The sequence below is a fragment of the Ascaphus truei genome, chromosome 8 (assembly GCF_040206685.1).
Source record: "Ascaphus truei isolate aAscTru1 chromosome 8, aAscTru1.hap1, whole genome shotgun sequence".
Lineage (NCBI taxonomy): Eukaryota > Metazoa > Chordata > Amphibia > Anura > Ascaphidae > Ascaphus > Ascaphus truei.
In genome coordinates, this window is record NC_134490.1 from 45,990,080 (window position 1) to 46,002,846 (window position 12,767).

General features: G+C 40.7%; 1 protein-coding gene across 1 annotated transcript in view; it reads left to right on the plus strand.

The window, feature by feature from the left end:
- Positions 1-12,767, plus strand: part of SORCS3 (sortilin related VPS10 domain containing receptor 3) — a 445,583-nt gene that overhangs the window by 345,679 nt on the left and 87,137 nt on the right. The window contains exons 8-11 of the mRNA XM_075611819.1: positions 6,238-6,327; positions 6,891-7,070; positions 9,837-9,983; positions 10,538-10,640. Coding sequence (XP_075467934.1) covers positions 6,238-6,327; positions 6,891-7,070; positions 9,837-9,983; positions 10,538-10,640 — 520 coding nt within the window. The remainder of the gene's footprint in view (positions 1-6,237; positions 6,328-6,890; positions 7,071-9,836; positions 9,984-10,537; positions 10,641-12,767) is intronic.

Below are 12,767 nucleotides of genomic sequence, written 5' to 3' on the forward strand. Positions count from 1 at the left end.
TCCCTCCACGTTTGCTTTCCAAGTAACAGCTTCTTCTCGGCTTCTGGTTGTACTTGGAAGCATAGATTAAACCAGCTCAAAAACTGTGACAGAATAATCTGGGGAAGACAGATGTGTGTAATAGCAAACAGATTTGTCCAAGAAGATTCATTCCCCCTGGCCTGAGGCCCAATTAAACCCGTAAAGCAAAATTCCAGAAAATTAGATTAATGAGAAAGTCATTAGCAAGCAAAAAGCTAGATAATTTTGCAAGAACACGACTGATGATCACAGAGCAAATAATTGGATGACATTCATTAAATCAGCACTAAAACAGAGGATTTAGGAGAAAGCCATGCTAATCCAGTGATTTACAATTTTGGCTACTTTTCCTTAAATTGTCCTTTTTAATCGAAATACATTAATACAGCCCTTGACTTCATTTTTATTATAATTCTGTGTTTGCTGAGACTACATCTTGTTTTGCTGAGAACCATCCTGGCCTGCGACAGTTTATAACCTGGCGGTGACATACAGTATACTTTATTAGGCATATGGTGTCTGGACGTTGCAGTGGGAAGAAATCAGTGCACCCTTTCACTCAGTAAATAGATTACAATGGGGTCTTATGTATCAGCGTAGAGAAAAGTGTTTAGACGCACTGCTCTTACATTTGACGCAGAATTTTACACTTGTGCCACTTTAGATGTGAAAGATTTGGGGGGCAAATAAAAGACCAAAACAATGGTGCGAAGAGACGCAGAATGTTGTACATTTAATTATTGCCTGTGCGCCATTTTAACTCCCCCAACTTCTCCTACTGACTCCCCCCAACTCCTCCTACTGAATCCCCCCAACTCCTCCTACTGACTCCCCCCAACTCCTCCTACTGAATCCCCCCAACTCCTCCTACTGAATCCCCCCAACTCATCCTACTGGCTCTCCCCAACTCCTTCTACTGATTCCCTCCAACTGACTCCCCCCATCTCCTCCAACGGACTCCCCCCAACTCCTCCAACTGACTCCCCCTAACTCTTCATACTGACTCTCCGCAACTCCTCCTACTGGCTCTCCCCAACTCCTCCTACTGACTCTCCCCAACCCCTCCTACTGACTCTCCCAAACTCCTTCTACTGACTTCCCAACTTACTGACTTCCCCCAACTCCTCCTACTGACTTCCCAAACATCTCCTACTGACTCCCCCCAACTCCTCCTACTGGCTCTCCCCAACTCCTCCTACTGACTCTCCCCAACTCCTCCTAATGACTCTCCCCAACTCCTCCTACTGACTCTCTCCAACTCCTCCTACTGACTCTCCCCAACTCCTCCTACTGACTCTCCCCAACTCCTCCTACTGACTTCCCAAACATCTGCTACTGACTTCCCTACATCCTTCTACTGACTCTCCCCAACTCCTCCTACTGACTTCCCAAACATCTGCTACTGACTTCCCTACATCCTTCTACTGATACTCCCCAAGATGCCAGCTAAGGCAGAGAGGGGGGAAATTGGAGCAAAATGCTTTGATACATACATGCAGGTTGAAAATGCCCCAGATTTTGATCCCAATACATGCTGCTTTGGTCGGGGACACCTAATTTAGGAAGGCAATCAGGGAATACTAAATTGCAGTAATAGCACAGTGATAAAGCAGTTTGTAAAAAAAACAAAACAACATTGTTCCATTTTTACGGCAGTTCACATCAAAATCTAATAAAAATTTTTTAAAAAGTTCTCCAAAACAGAATACTGGTCGAGAATTTCACATGGAAGGATCAGGGTGAAAATAAGAAAGTAAAATAGATTTGTAAAAAACAAAGTGGCTGATTAATTGGAACTGCAGCCTAAGTCGCATTGAAAGCTACCTTGTAACAAGTCACATAGAATGTGGCACTTCAGCTTCCGTCTATGATAGCTGTCACATACTATAAGTCTTTGTGTATGCTGCTATCTACATAGCCTCAGACAAACTACCAATATAATGTAATCAACACATTATCAGACACATGCTCGTCTTTGGCATCACACATCTCACCAGGCAGAATAGTTGATGTTTCTTTTGTCCAAGTTTTTTTCACGCAGCTGCTGCCAAACTGTAATAAGAGGGACTCCTGACGGGGCTAGAAAAGATGGCAGGTGCTTATCACTTCACCAAAACATGCTGGATATGACTCAGTTAAAAAAACATCATTATTTATTCATTTTATTGATAATATGACACAGAGTTTATGAAAAGTGGACAAAATGCTTCTAAAATGAACCACAAATGGCAAGATTGGTATTGATTGATTGATTGTTATGTCATGTGCATTTTAGATGACAGTAGGTAGAGCACAAGCTTCTCTCTGATTTTATGCACTTGATGAACTGCTAACAAGAAGTAATTATATTTTTGGATTGAAGCACATTGATTGGTTTCAGTGACATATTGTCCTGTAGGACGTACTCATAAAGCCTCCAACATGAGATGAACACACAGAAGAGAAGTCACAGCAGATTGCCATCCTGCAGTTGGCATTTTTTGATAGCCGCATACTGGGGTCTCAGATTTGCTGTAATAAAAAACTGTTAAGCCAATTGGCTATAAGTAGCCAACTTATTTCTACTTTAATTTCCTATCTTCATTGCTAGGCAGACCTGACTGGGATATCAGCCGTCCGTGCAGCATGGTTACTAGTTTTTAAGTGAGAAAAATATATTTGATGCCAACACATAAGAAACAACTGGCCCTTATCCTAGGGAGAGGATGCACAATTGTAAAGTTCATTATTCTGTTTCATTAGAGTTCATTGATCACACACGATGGATCCACAGAAATCGGCTCAAACCCATTTGAGGTATCTGAAGCAGAAACGCGTAGGCTTCTTGCAGCCTCATCAATTGCATCTGCAATCTCCACGCACTAAGTGAGCTTCAGGCGCACATTTGAAATCAAGTGAGCTCTATTCATCCATCAGAACCTTGAAACAGTGCCAATTCCTCCAAGTAATTCTATTCCTCATTACAGCAGGTGTTATTGTTCTTTGTCTTCTTTCAATATCATAGATAATACCTGCTTCTGCCCCGAAGCGACACAATATTACAGCATAACATGTTTTGGAATGGAATTGCATCCTCCCAGATATAAAGTCTTGGTATACAGCAGCTGTTTAGATGTGGGCCTCTCTATCACGATTTGTCACTTTTGTGTTAACCTTCATTCTGTGCATTTTCATGAGAATAAGCTGAGACTAAAACCAATGAACGCAGCTCCATATTAGTCTAGCTACATATGTAATTTCCAGCATTTCTGAGCTGCACGGATTAGAGCAGGGAACTTGTATCACTTGTAGGCTCATGTTTTTTTTTTTTTTTAATGCAAATACACATTACAATCCTTTTTAACTCTTTGCTGCTGTGGGGTCAAATGTAAGGCAGGGGCCATGGTACCGCAGACCGTGCGGAGGCGTCCGCACGCTGAGCAAACGGACTGCCTTAAGGCAGTGTTCACGTCCATGTGGCGTGCGGGCGGAAGTGGGAGAGGGCGTGCACTGCGCAAGAAATCAGTTCAAACTGATTTATTGGCGCGACAGACTGGTCACGTGAACGGTTCGCCCAATGAGGGCGAACCAGCTCCGTGACGCCTTTAGGAACGCCCGCCACGGCCCATCCACCATGGCCAGGGAAAGCACCCGCTTACCTCACAGCCTCCGCACGCCTCCGGGCGGGCGACGGCGCCATGGCCCCAGCCTTAGACATACAGTAGCACAGTGCAAACTCTGCCACTTCTTTTAGAATAAAGATGAACAAATGTATCTGGGCAAATCTGAAAACGTCTCAAACACATATTCAGTGTGGCTACATGTATACTGTGTACTGGCTTTAGAAACATTCACAGGGCCAGATTTAGTTTTATTCCTAAAGACACATTCTTTCCTATTCACTATAACTATACTGCAGCTATATGTGTGTTTCACTAGACTGGGCTCTAAGGGGTCTTTTGGAAGAGCACTGATTAGTAACTATGGGCCATCATGCTTAGTGGTTGGTTGTGGTGGCTTTAATGGATTGAAAGGAAATACCAGTGTTTGGACGGTCTGTACCTTCTCTGGAGAGATCTGCGATATTGATCTAGCTCAGAACATTTCACCTGTGAAGGACTTTGTAACTCCACTAAAAGGTATCAAAACCTGCAGCAAATGTACACTTATCCCAGTCTAATAAAACTGCTAGCACTGTAAAAAATATATGTAATGTTTTAAATAATTAATATGATACAAAGAGACAACTTATGTGAAATATAGGTTATCTTATATCAAACAAAGCTAGTGAAATAACTTCTGAGAATCAACAACAAATATTTAAACACAATGTCAAAGGCATATAATGATATAAACTGGAAATAAGTCCTTCATCCATAACCCTGCACCAACTTTTAGCAATACGTTAAAATCATGCTGTACCGTATGAGCATGTTTACTAATCAGTCATACCCGATGCGTGTTAGATCCAAGTTGTTGACCCTTTTCAGACCCAGACCTTTGTGCACGGCCTATTAATAATAGCATTTTCATAACAAACATCTATCCTGATGTAACCAACCCTGCCCAGCTTCTAGGGAGATGACATCGGGGTGTATTATATGGCTGCTCTGCATGGATTACTGTGGTTCAGGGGCTGGATTCAGGTGGCTGGGCGATGAGGTAGCAAGGTTGTAGCATAATGGGCGCCAGGAACATTTGTAGTACAATATTCGTTTTTTTGTGTCCCCTTGGACAGGGACCTCTCATACACTTGTTAATAATGTTGTACTGTATTTTGTATCAGACATATATGAATATAGTTCTTCCATCGGTGCCCACTATTAACACTCAAATGAAGGCACTTTGACTTAGTTGCTCTGAGTAATTGTGGGACCCCCTTTTTTCAGAACCATAATCGGTATAAATCCGATTACTCTGGACTCCTACGGGAATCTTGGAGTGTCTCTTCTTACTCACCCAATAGCTTGTTCCTGTTTGGGAACTGCCATTTCCATACAGACTGATGAAGAATATTAGCGCTGATCTGTCGGCACCTGGGAGCCATCTTTCCTGAGTTCCTCTATGGTGTGTCGTATTCCTTTTCATTACTTATTCAGGACTTCATTCCTTCTTTCGGGGATCCTAGCTTAATGGGTACTGTCCCTATCTACAACATAATAAACAGGGGGAATCTGACAATAGGAAAGGAAATCCCTGCCCCGAAGAGCTTACAATCTAAGTGGTTTGATGGGAAACTTACAGAGACAGCAGGTGAGGGAATAAGTGCTGTAGATGGCAGTGCTTGGCCACAATGGGTGGTAGGAGTGACTGTGGGACAGTAGCCATGAGTGCAGGCTGTTGGGATGCTTGATTTGTGGGGTGAGATTTAAGGTTAGTCAGTATTAAATCAGAAGTTTAACACCATTTACAGGGGAAGAGGTGGCAAGGAGGCATGGGTGAGAGCAGGTGTGTATGTCTTAGTTCAGGCTTAGGGGAGATTCCCAGCAGCAGGAAGGAGTAGATAGAGGGTGTGAATAGAGGATTTGTGTGGGTGTTTTTTATTGAGGGGTAAAGAAGTTGTTGGGGGAGAGGTGTATAAATAATGGTGCAGTGGGGAGTGGGGATGTTGTAGAGAACAGAAACGCTCACACAGGAGTGAGGAAACTGTAAACAGAAAAAACAATAGGGAGGGCATAGTGAGAAGCAGGAGGAGAGAGTTCCCAGGTATTGGAGGATAGGAAGAGTACAACGAATCACAGCTTTTAGAAAGTCAAGTTCTCACAGCTGCAGATTTGTTGCTGTTGTGCAGAGTCCAGATCTTCTTCTAATCTTCACCTCCAATTTCATATAGTGTGTATATACAGTATGTATGTATGTATGTGTGTATGTATATATATATATATATATATATATATATATATATATATATATGTGTGTATATGTGTATATGTGTGAGTGTGTGTATGTATGTGTATATATATATATGTATGTATGTATGTGTGTGTATGTATGTGTATATATATATATATGTATATATATATATATATATATATATATATATATATATATATATATATATATATATATATATATATATATTGTTCTTCATGAGGAATATAATTGTATCATTCTATTGCCCTACAGTATGTCAAGCTTATGTATTATTCATATCATTGTTCAGACTGTTCTATATCTTGAGTGTACAGAATCTTCATTTGATAAGATATCAGCATTCTTGTATTCTGTATTTTTCAGGTGACTTCTGGGGGAAGAGCGAGTTACTATGTGTCATACAAACGAGAGGCTTTTGCTCAAATTAAACTTCCAAAGTACTCCTTGCCAAAGGTAGTGTCTTTTATCCTGTGTGCATTGTGACTGCAGATTGTGTTATGAAGACAGGCCAATAAAAAATTAGAAGTCAGTATATGTATCTGTGAATTGGCTCCTTGTCTTGTAAACAAAAATCCAATAAATTGGAAGTTGCAAAAAAAAAAAAAAAATGGGAAGTCCCCAGTAATAATGTATCAATAGGAAAATCGGAAGACCAGGGCTCACTAATCAAAGGGTCAGTATCCGTTACAAATGTCTTAAGACAATTAAAGAAAAAAAACCTTATATTAAATGTTAATATCTAGTACAACTAATACAAGTTATGGTTTCTAGAAATAAGAAAAAAGTTACATTAAAAGCTTTAAGACCAGGACAATATTCATGTAAATTATAATTCACAGTGCACTTTATTCTCATGCAGAGCTTTCTATAATGAAAATCTTAATATTGGACTTTTCTGTTTTTATAAAGGGGTACTGCAGTATATAGTCACTAATCTTTCCAAGCACAGCTGGTGAGAATTCAGTGTCCTAAGTAGAAAGTGTCCCAGCCATAAGCCTCTTTGTCTCCGATCACAGGACATGCATATCATCAGCACAGTTGAGAAGCAGGTGTTTGCTGCGGTTCAGGAGTGGAACCAGAATGAGACGTACAACCTGTATATTTCGGACACACGAGGCGTCTACTTCACGCTGGCCCTGGAGAATGTCAAAATCAGCAGAGGGCTTGAGGGAAACATTGTCATTGACCTTTATGAGGTATTCAGACAAGGGCACAATACAGTACGCCCTGCAGGTTCAGGACATTAATATGTCACAATGGATCAGTGTTAATATCTCTAACTAGCAACAGTATTATATAAAGGTGTTCAGGCCCTTATTTGATATTTCCCCCTTCCTTGGGAGGATTGAAACCTTATTTAAATGTATATATATATATATTTATTTTTTACAGCATCAGGAATGGGGGGGGGGGGGGGGTGGTAATCATCAAGTGTGGAACAAGCCTGTTTTCACCCCTGGGGACCCCCTGATTCCTGAGATACTTACCAGTGAAGTTACAAGTGTTACTTTCTGGCTTCTTAAGGGGATTTAAATGGTCATCCAATAGGAAGCGATAACAGCTTCCTATTGGCCGAGCTTTGGTGGCCATTTTGTTCTCCTGGTATGGAGATTTCAAACTGGTAACTTCATCTGTAATTATCTCAGGAACCCGGGGTCCCCAGAGCTGAATATATTGCTGTTTAGCTGCAGAGAAACCCCAGTTCCCATGCTGTTAAAAAGGGGATTAGGGAGAGAAATGAGCAGCCAAGATTGCTGTTTTAACCTAAAATTCACTTTTTAGTGAAATTAACAATATCAGTGTTTAATTCCCCAGACATTCCCAATCCCTCAGTATTGTAATATGACATTGTAACATATTTGTGCTGAGATTTTCAGTGGAATCACTTAATATATCATTGATTCTGGACTTATTTCAAACACATGATATACAATATCTTTTTCACTCACCCTCCCAGTAAAGCTGAACAGTGATTTCCCTCATTGCAGCCACACCCATCCGACTCCGAGAAAGAAGTATATCTAGAGGAAAGATAAATGTTTGTTACTGGTGCTTCAAATGTATAAATGTGTCAATCAACTTTGTCATGTTTGCCAATAATTGTTTAAAAATTGCATTGCCTTTATTTTTGTTTCCTTGATATATCCGGTGCGGTTACCTGGCCTACATTTTTTACCAGTTGTGCAGCAGAGGCATTTTAATTAGGAATGAGTGAGTCCTGATTGCAAAAACCTTCCCCCCAAACTTCAGGGAGGCTCGGACCCACGTTCGGGGCCAGAGCCGGAAAGCGAGACAAAACGTCATGTCTATGTCCTGCTCTGCCCTGATCTCATGGGATTTCATGTATAAAACGCCCCCTCCCCTACCCTGCTGCAGCGCTAGCGTGGTACAGGTGTGCGTAATGCAGATGGTAGAGGCTGACAATGAGTGGTCGATAAATGCAATAAATCATAGGTATGAGTTTATAGTGTTATAGTATATTAAATGGCAAATGTAATTTATGCTGGACTTGTATAGTAATAGTTTCGGTCCAGACTAGTTAATTTGGGTTTGGTAACTCGGAGTGAGTAATATTCAGATTTCTTTCTTTTTTTACCACCATCTGACCTGCCTCATCCCTAAATAATTTGATATACCATATTTTTTATGTAATGTTGTGTATGTAATGTATATAGTAATGTTGCTAAAATAACACAGCTAATATAGTTAGTATTTACAGTATAGGGTTAGGGATATATATATATATATATATATATATATATATATATATATATATATATATATATATATATATAGCAAATGTAAATATACTGTATGCTCATTTGCATGTCTTAGGCAGGTCTGCAACCCCGCCTTTCACCATTATCACCCAGCACACAGTACTTCCACTGCAGCAAGGGATTCTGGGAAATGACATGCAAATGAGCACACAGTGCCACTTTTTGCTTCAAAAACCATTTTATACATGGTTCCCTATATTATATAGATACACACACACACACACACACACACACACACACACACACACACACACACACACACACACACACACACACACACACACACACACACTAACTATGTTAGCTGTGCTGTTTTACCAAAATTACCATTAAATGTGTTTTAACATTAAAACTTTTTTTTTAATGTTTTTGTACTTTTATCATTTTTGTGATACTATTAGTCAAATAGTTCCAGTTAGGTTCAGTTACAACACCCATATAAATAAAATAATATAAGTACAGGTATATACAGTATGTCCTTCCTAAAATAGATCACTGGAAGACCTATTATGGTGCAATGAAGTGATTAATTTTGATAAAAGATAAAATCACGACCTTCACACGTGTACGGTTGCGTCTGTGCTTCAGGGGATGCTGCGGATTAAGGGAACTCCCCCTTCCCGCCCCAATGAGTAGGGCCTTGGTCAGTGCGGCGTCTCTCCTCCTTCCCAGTCTTCCGTGAGTTCCAAAGTCCGCAGCGTCTCCACCAGTGTGGTGCTGTCACTCGGGACAGCACGTGCTCCTCCAGCACGGCTGCTTCATCCTACGCATTTCGCAATCCCTGAAGCAAGGCATTCTTTGCGAAACGCATTTAACATGATTTATTAATTATCATTATTTGTGCTAAATAGATTGAAAGTGACTTAAATACTTGAGAAATACTGGTACGAAAACAGCACCAGATTCACTGATCTTAAAAACTCAAATTTCTTTTAATGGGATAGATATTTCTCTTACTAATTATGCTATCATTATTGCAGCAGTATTGCAAAGGTTACAAACCCAGTGTACTTCAATAGCCCACTTGGAAGGGTGCGATTATACTCTGCATTGCTGGATATGGAATGAGTTCTTCTGCTTAGTGATTTGGATGTTGAGACTTTTCTTGGTTTCATGTTATATAACACATGAAGATGCTTTAATTACTCTACACTACTTTTCATCCCTGCTCATTTTTCCTAGGTAGCCGGGACAAAGGGGATATTCCTGGCAAACAAGAAGCTAGAGGATCAAGTGAAGACTTTCATCACATACAACAAAGGCAGGGACTGGCGCCTGCTGCAGGCCCCAGGCAGCGATCTTAAAGGGAACCCCATCAACTGCCTGCTGGTTAGTGCTTCATGTGAAAGAAGGAAGCTTGCACATGTCTGGGACATGTAATGGGCTTGGAATTAAAGGTCCTGCTTACTGAAGTAGGCAGCGACTAAAGATAGCAGATAGAATGGACCGGCCAAACCTGACATAGAACTATGTAAAATTCGACTTCTTCCAAACAATTCCATAAAATGTCCAGTACAGTGAAACATAGCCATTAGCGTTCTTGTTTTCACATACTGGTTGCCCAGTGATCAGGGATTGATGTGTGTTACTGTGCTATCATGCTATGGTCACTATTACCACAATAATGTGTAACTGTCACAGGTATGATTGTAGGATGCTGTCTGTAATAGGCTTGAGTGTTTCCAATACCCGACAGCAACTATAGTGTGACATTCAGTATACAGGAATACTATAATTATACACCGTCTTTTGTTACCAATGCAATGATGCTTAGCAGAAACATAACATGGCTAAGGCTACACCAAAACCAAATGTTTGTGTATTTGTGAGCAACACGGTGAAGATTGGAATGGTCACTCCGGGTTTTCTCCCTTTCTTTACAGCCATTCTGCTCCCTGCATCTCCACCTGCAGATGTCTGAAAACCCATTCAACTCAGGAAGTATCTCGAGCAAAGTCACTTCTCCTTGGCTCATAGTTGCTTCAGGTAACTATCTATATTTAATACTGCTTTCTCACCCCAATAGTCCTCTAACCAGTACACTGCAATAAAGCATTGTTTGTGACCAAGCCAAACCCCATGTGTATAAAAGCTGTATGCTTTAGTAAATAACTAAACTTACCTAAATACAGGTAAACATAGAACCAACACAATTACTTGTACCCGCTTTCACCACCTCTGCTGGAAGGCTTTTCCATGCATCATTACCTTTTTAAAATTGGGCAGCGCCCAAGGCAAAGCCTGCAAAATAATATTCAAATTCTGTATTGAGAGGCTGATATACAGATGTAGCAACCGCTGGCGCGCTGCAGTGCCAGGGGACAGACGCACCCGTGGGAGAAGCGGACAGGCTTTTTAATGAGACACAGACGAGAATAGTGTGGAGCTTCTGCGTAATTTCACCCGAAGCTTTGCGCCATAGGATTCACTAACGTTGGCTACATCTGGACACGTAGTTTGAGCATAGTATTAGTATTACATATTTATACTAGTATTACTTATTAATACTAGCAAAATTAAAAGGATAATTTTTCTGGCGTGTGTGTATATGTATGTATATATATACAGCTCAACCCCGTTATAACGCGATCTGTTACAACGCGAATCCGCTTATAACGCGATGCAAGCGTGGCTCCCAATTTTCATATTTATGAATGCTTTACAACACTATTATTGGTATCTTAAATACTTTATTGTACAATGCGTACAATTGTACATTATGTCTAACACGATCCGCTTATTGCGCGATGTGATTCTTTGGACCCCATGCACAGCGTTATAAGGGGGTTGAGCTATATATATATATGTGTATATATGTGTATATATATATATACGTTCACACACGTAGCTTGATTTAAACACCCTGCAGCTCAGGATTGTAAGGCCTAGTTCAGGGTGGCTGCTACGCGACGTCCGTCGCAATTCGGGTTGTTCGATGGGAGTGTTCAAACTGAAATCTCCACCGGCGGCAAAGTGCAGCGTTGACGCTGCTACATTTTGCCGCTACAACCCGAAATTATATTTTGGGCTACAGTCGCGTCACAGTCGCATCCGTGACATGTTCGCCCCGCCCCCGTCAAGCCCCCAACGTCGTGACCCAACTCAGATCAGGCACAGATCGCTGGGCTGCAGGAGCACGCGGGGGAGGTGCGCACGGACGCAAGCGTCCGTAGCATCTACCCTGAACTCGGCCTTACAGGAAACAAACCACACACCACAGCTATCCCTGCTGCCCCATAGATGTCGCCATCTCTGGAGCTGCAGGAAAAGGCATTTTCCCAGGGCTCAGGGGCAGGTAAGAAGAGTTTCATATACTGTAGAAACCAGAAAAACAATGCATTATTTTACTACAAATTCCTGCAGCAAATATATCATACTTGTTCTCCCTTATAAACTAATTTCTTTAGTAACAGCCGTAGTTCCATCAGATGAGTCAAGTCAAATGGCGTTGAAAGTCAAAAGTGAGACAGCATATAGTAGGAAAATCCAGGCTGGACTCGCTGCAAAATGTGTATGTTCCAACTAAATCTTTCATGTAGCCTGCAAAGTTTGTACTGAAACACAAAACACGTTCTGATGGGTAAAAAAGTGACCAAAACCCATCTAGTTTACAATATACTGAAAATAATGTAATGAAAGGAACATGTGTCAAATAAAAATGTTTATTAAGCCCTGCTAAAACTTGCAGACCAGTTGGGTGAAGTTAGGGTCACTGGGTTGATGATAATTGACTGAGCCAATTCGTTTGAGTTTTGCATTAGGCACCTGTACGGGAATAAGTAGGTGACGAAAGCAGAAATTGAGCTTTCTGATTAGTTGATATTACAAGCCTGATTTATATTGTGCAAAAACACCTACTTTTATTTGTATTTTTTTTTTATGGGATTTGTTGTGTTGGATGAAACAATAACTATTCTGGCTGTTGTCAGATGATAGATATTTACTGGAATGTTAAAACTAAATGTTATGATTTAAAGTCCAACCTGTTATTGATTACAAGGCCCTGTGCACATTTCATATAAGATTGTTATCTTGTTTGATTCCAAGTGAATAAACTGTCATTATAAATTGCAAGATCTCTTATTTCATTTCAACAAATCTTGCTGGATTTAC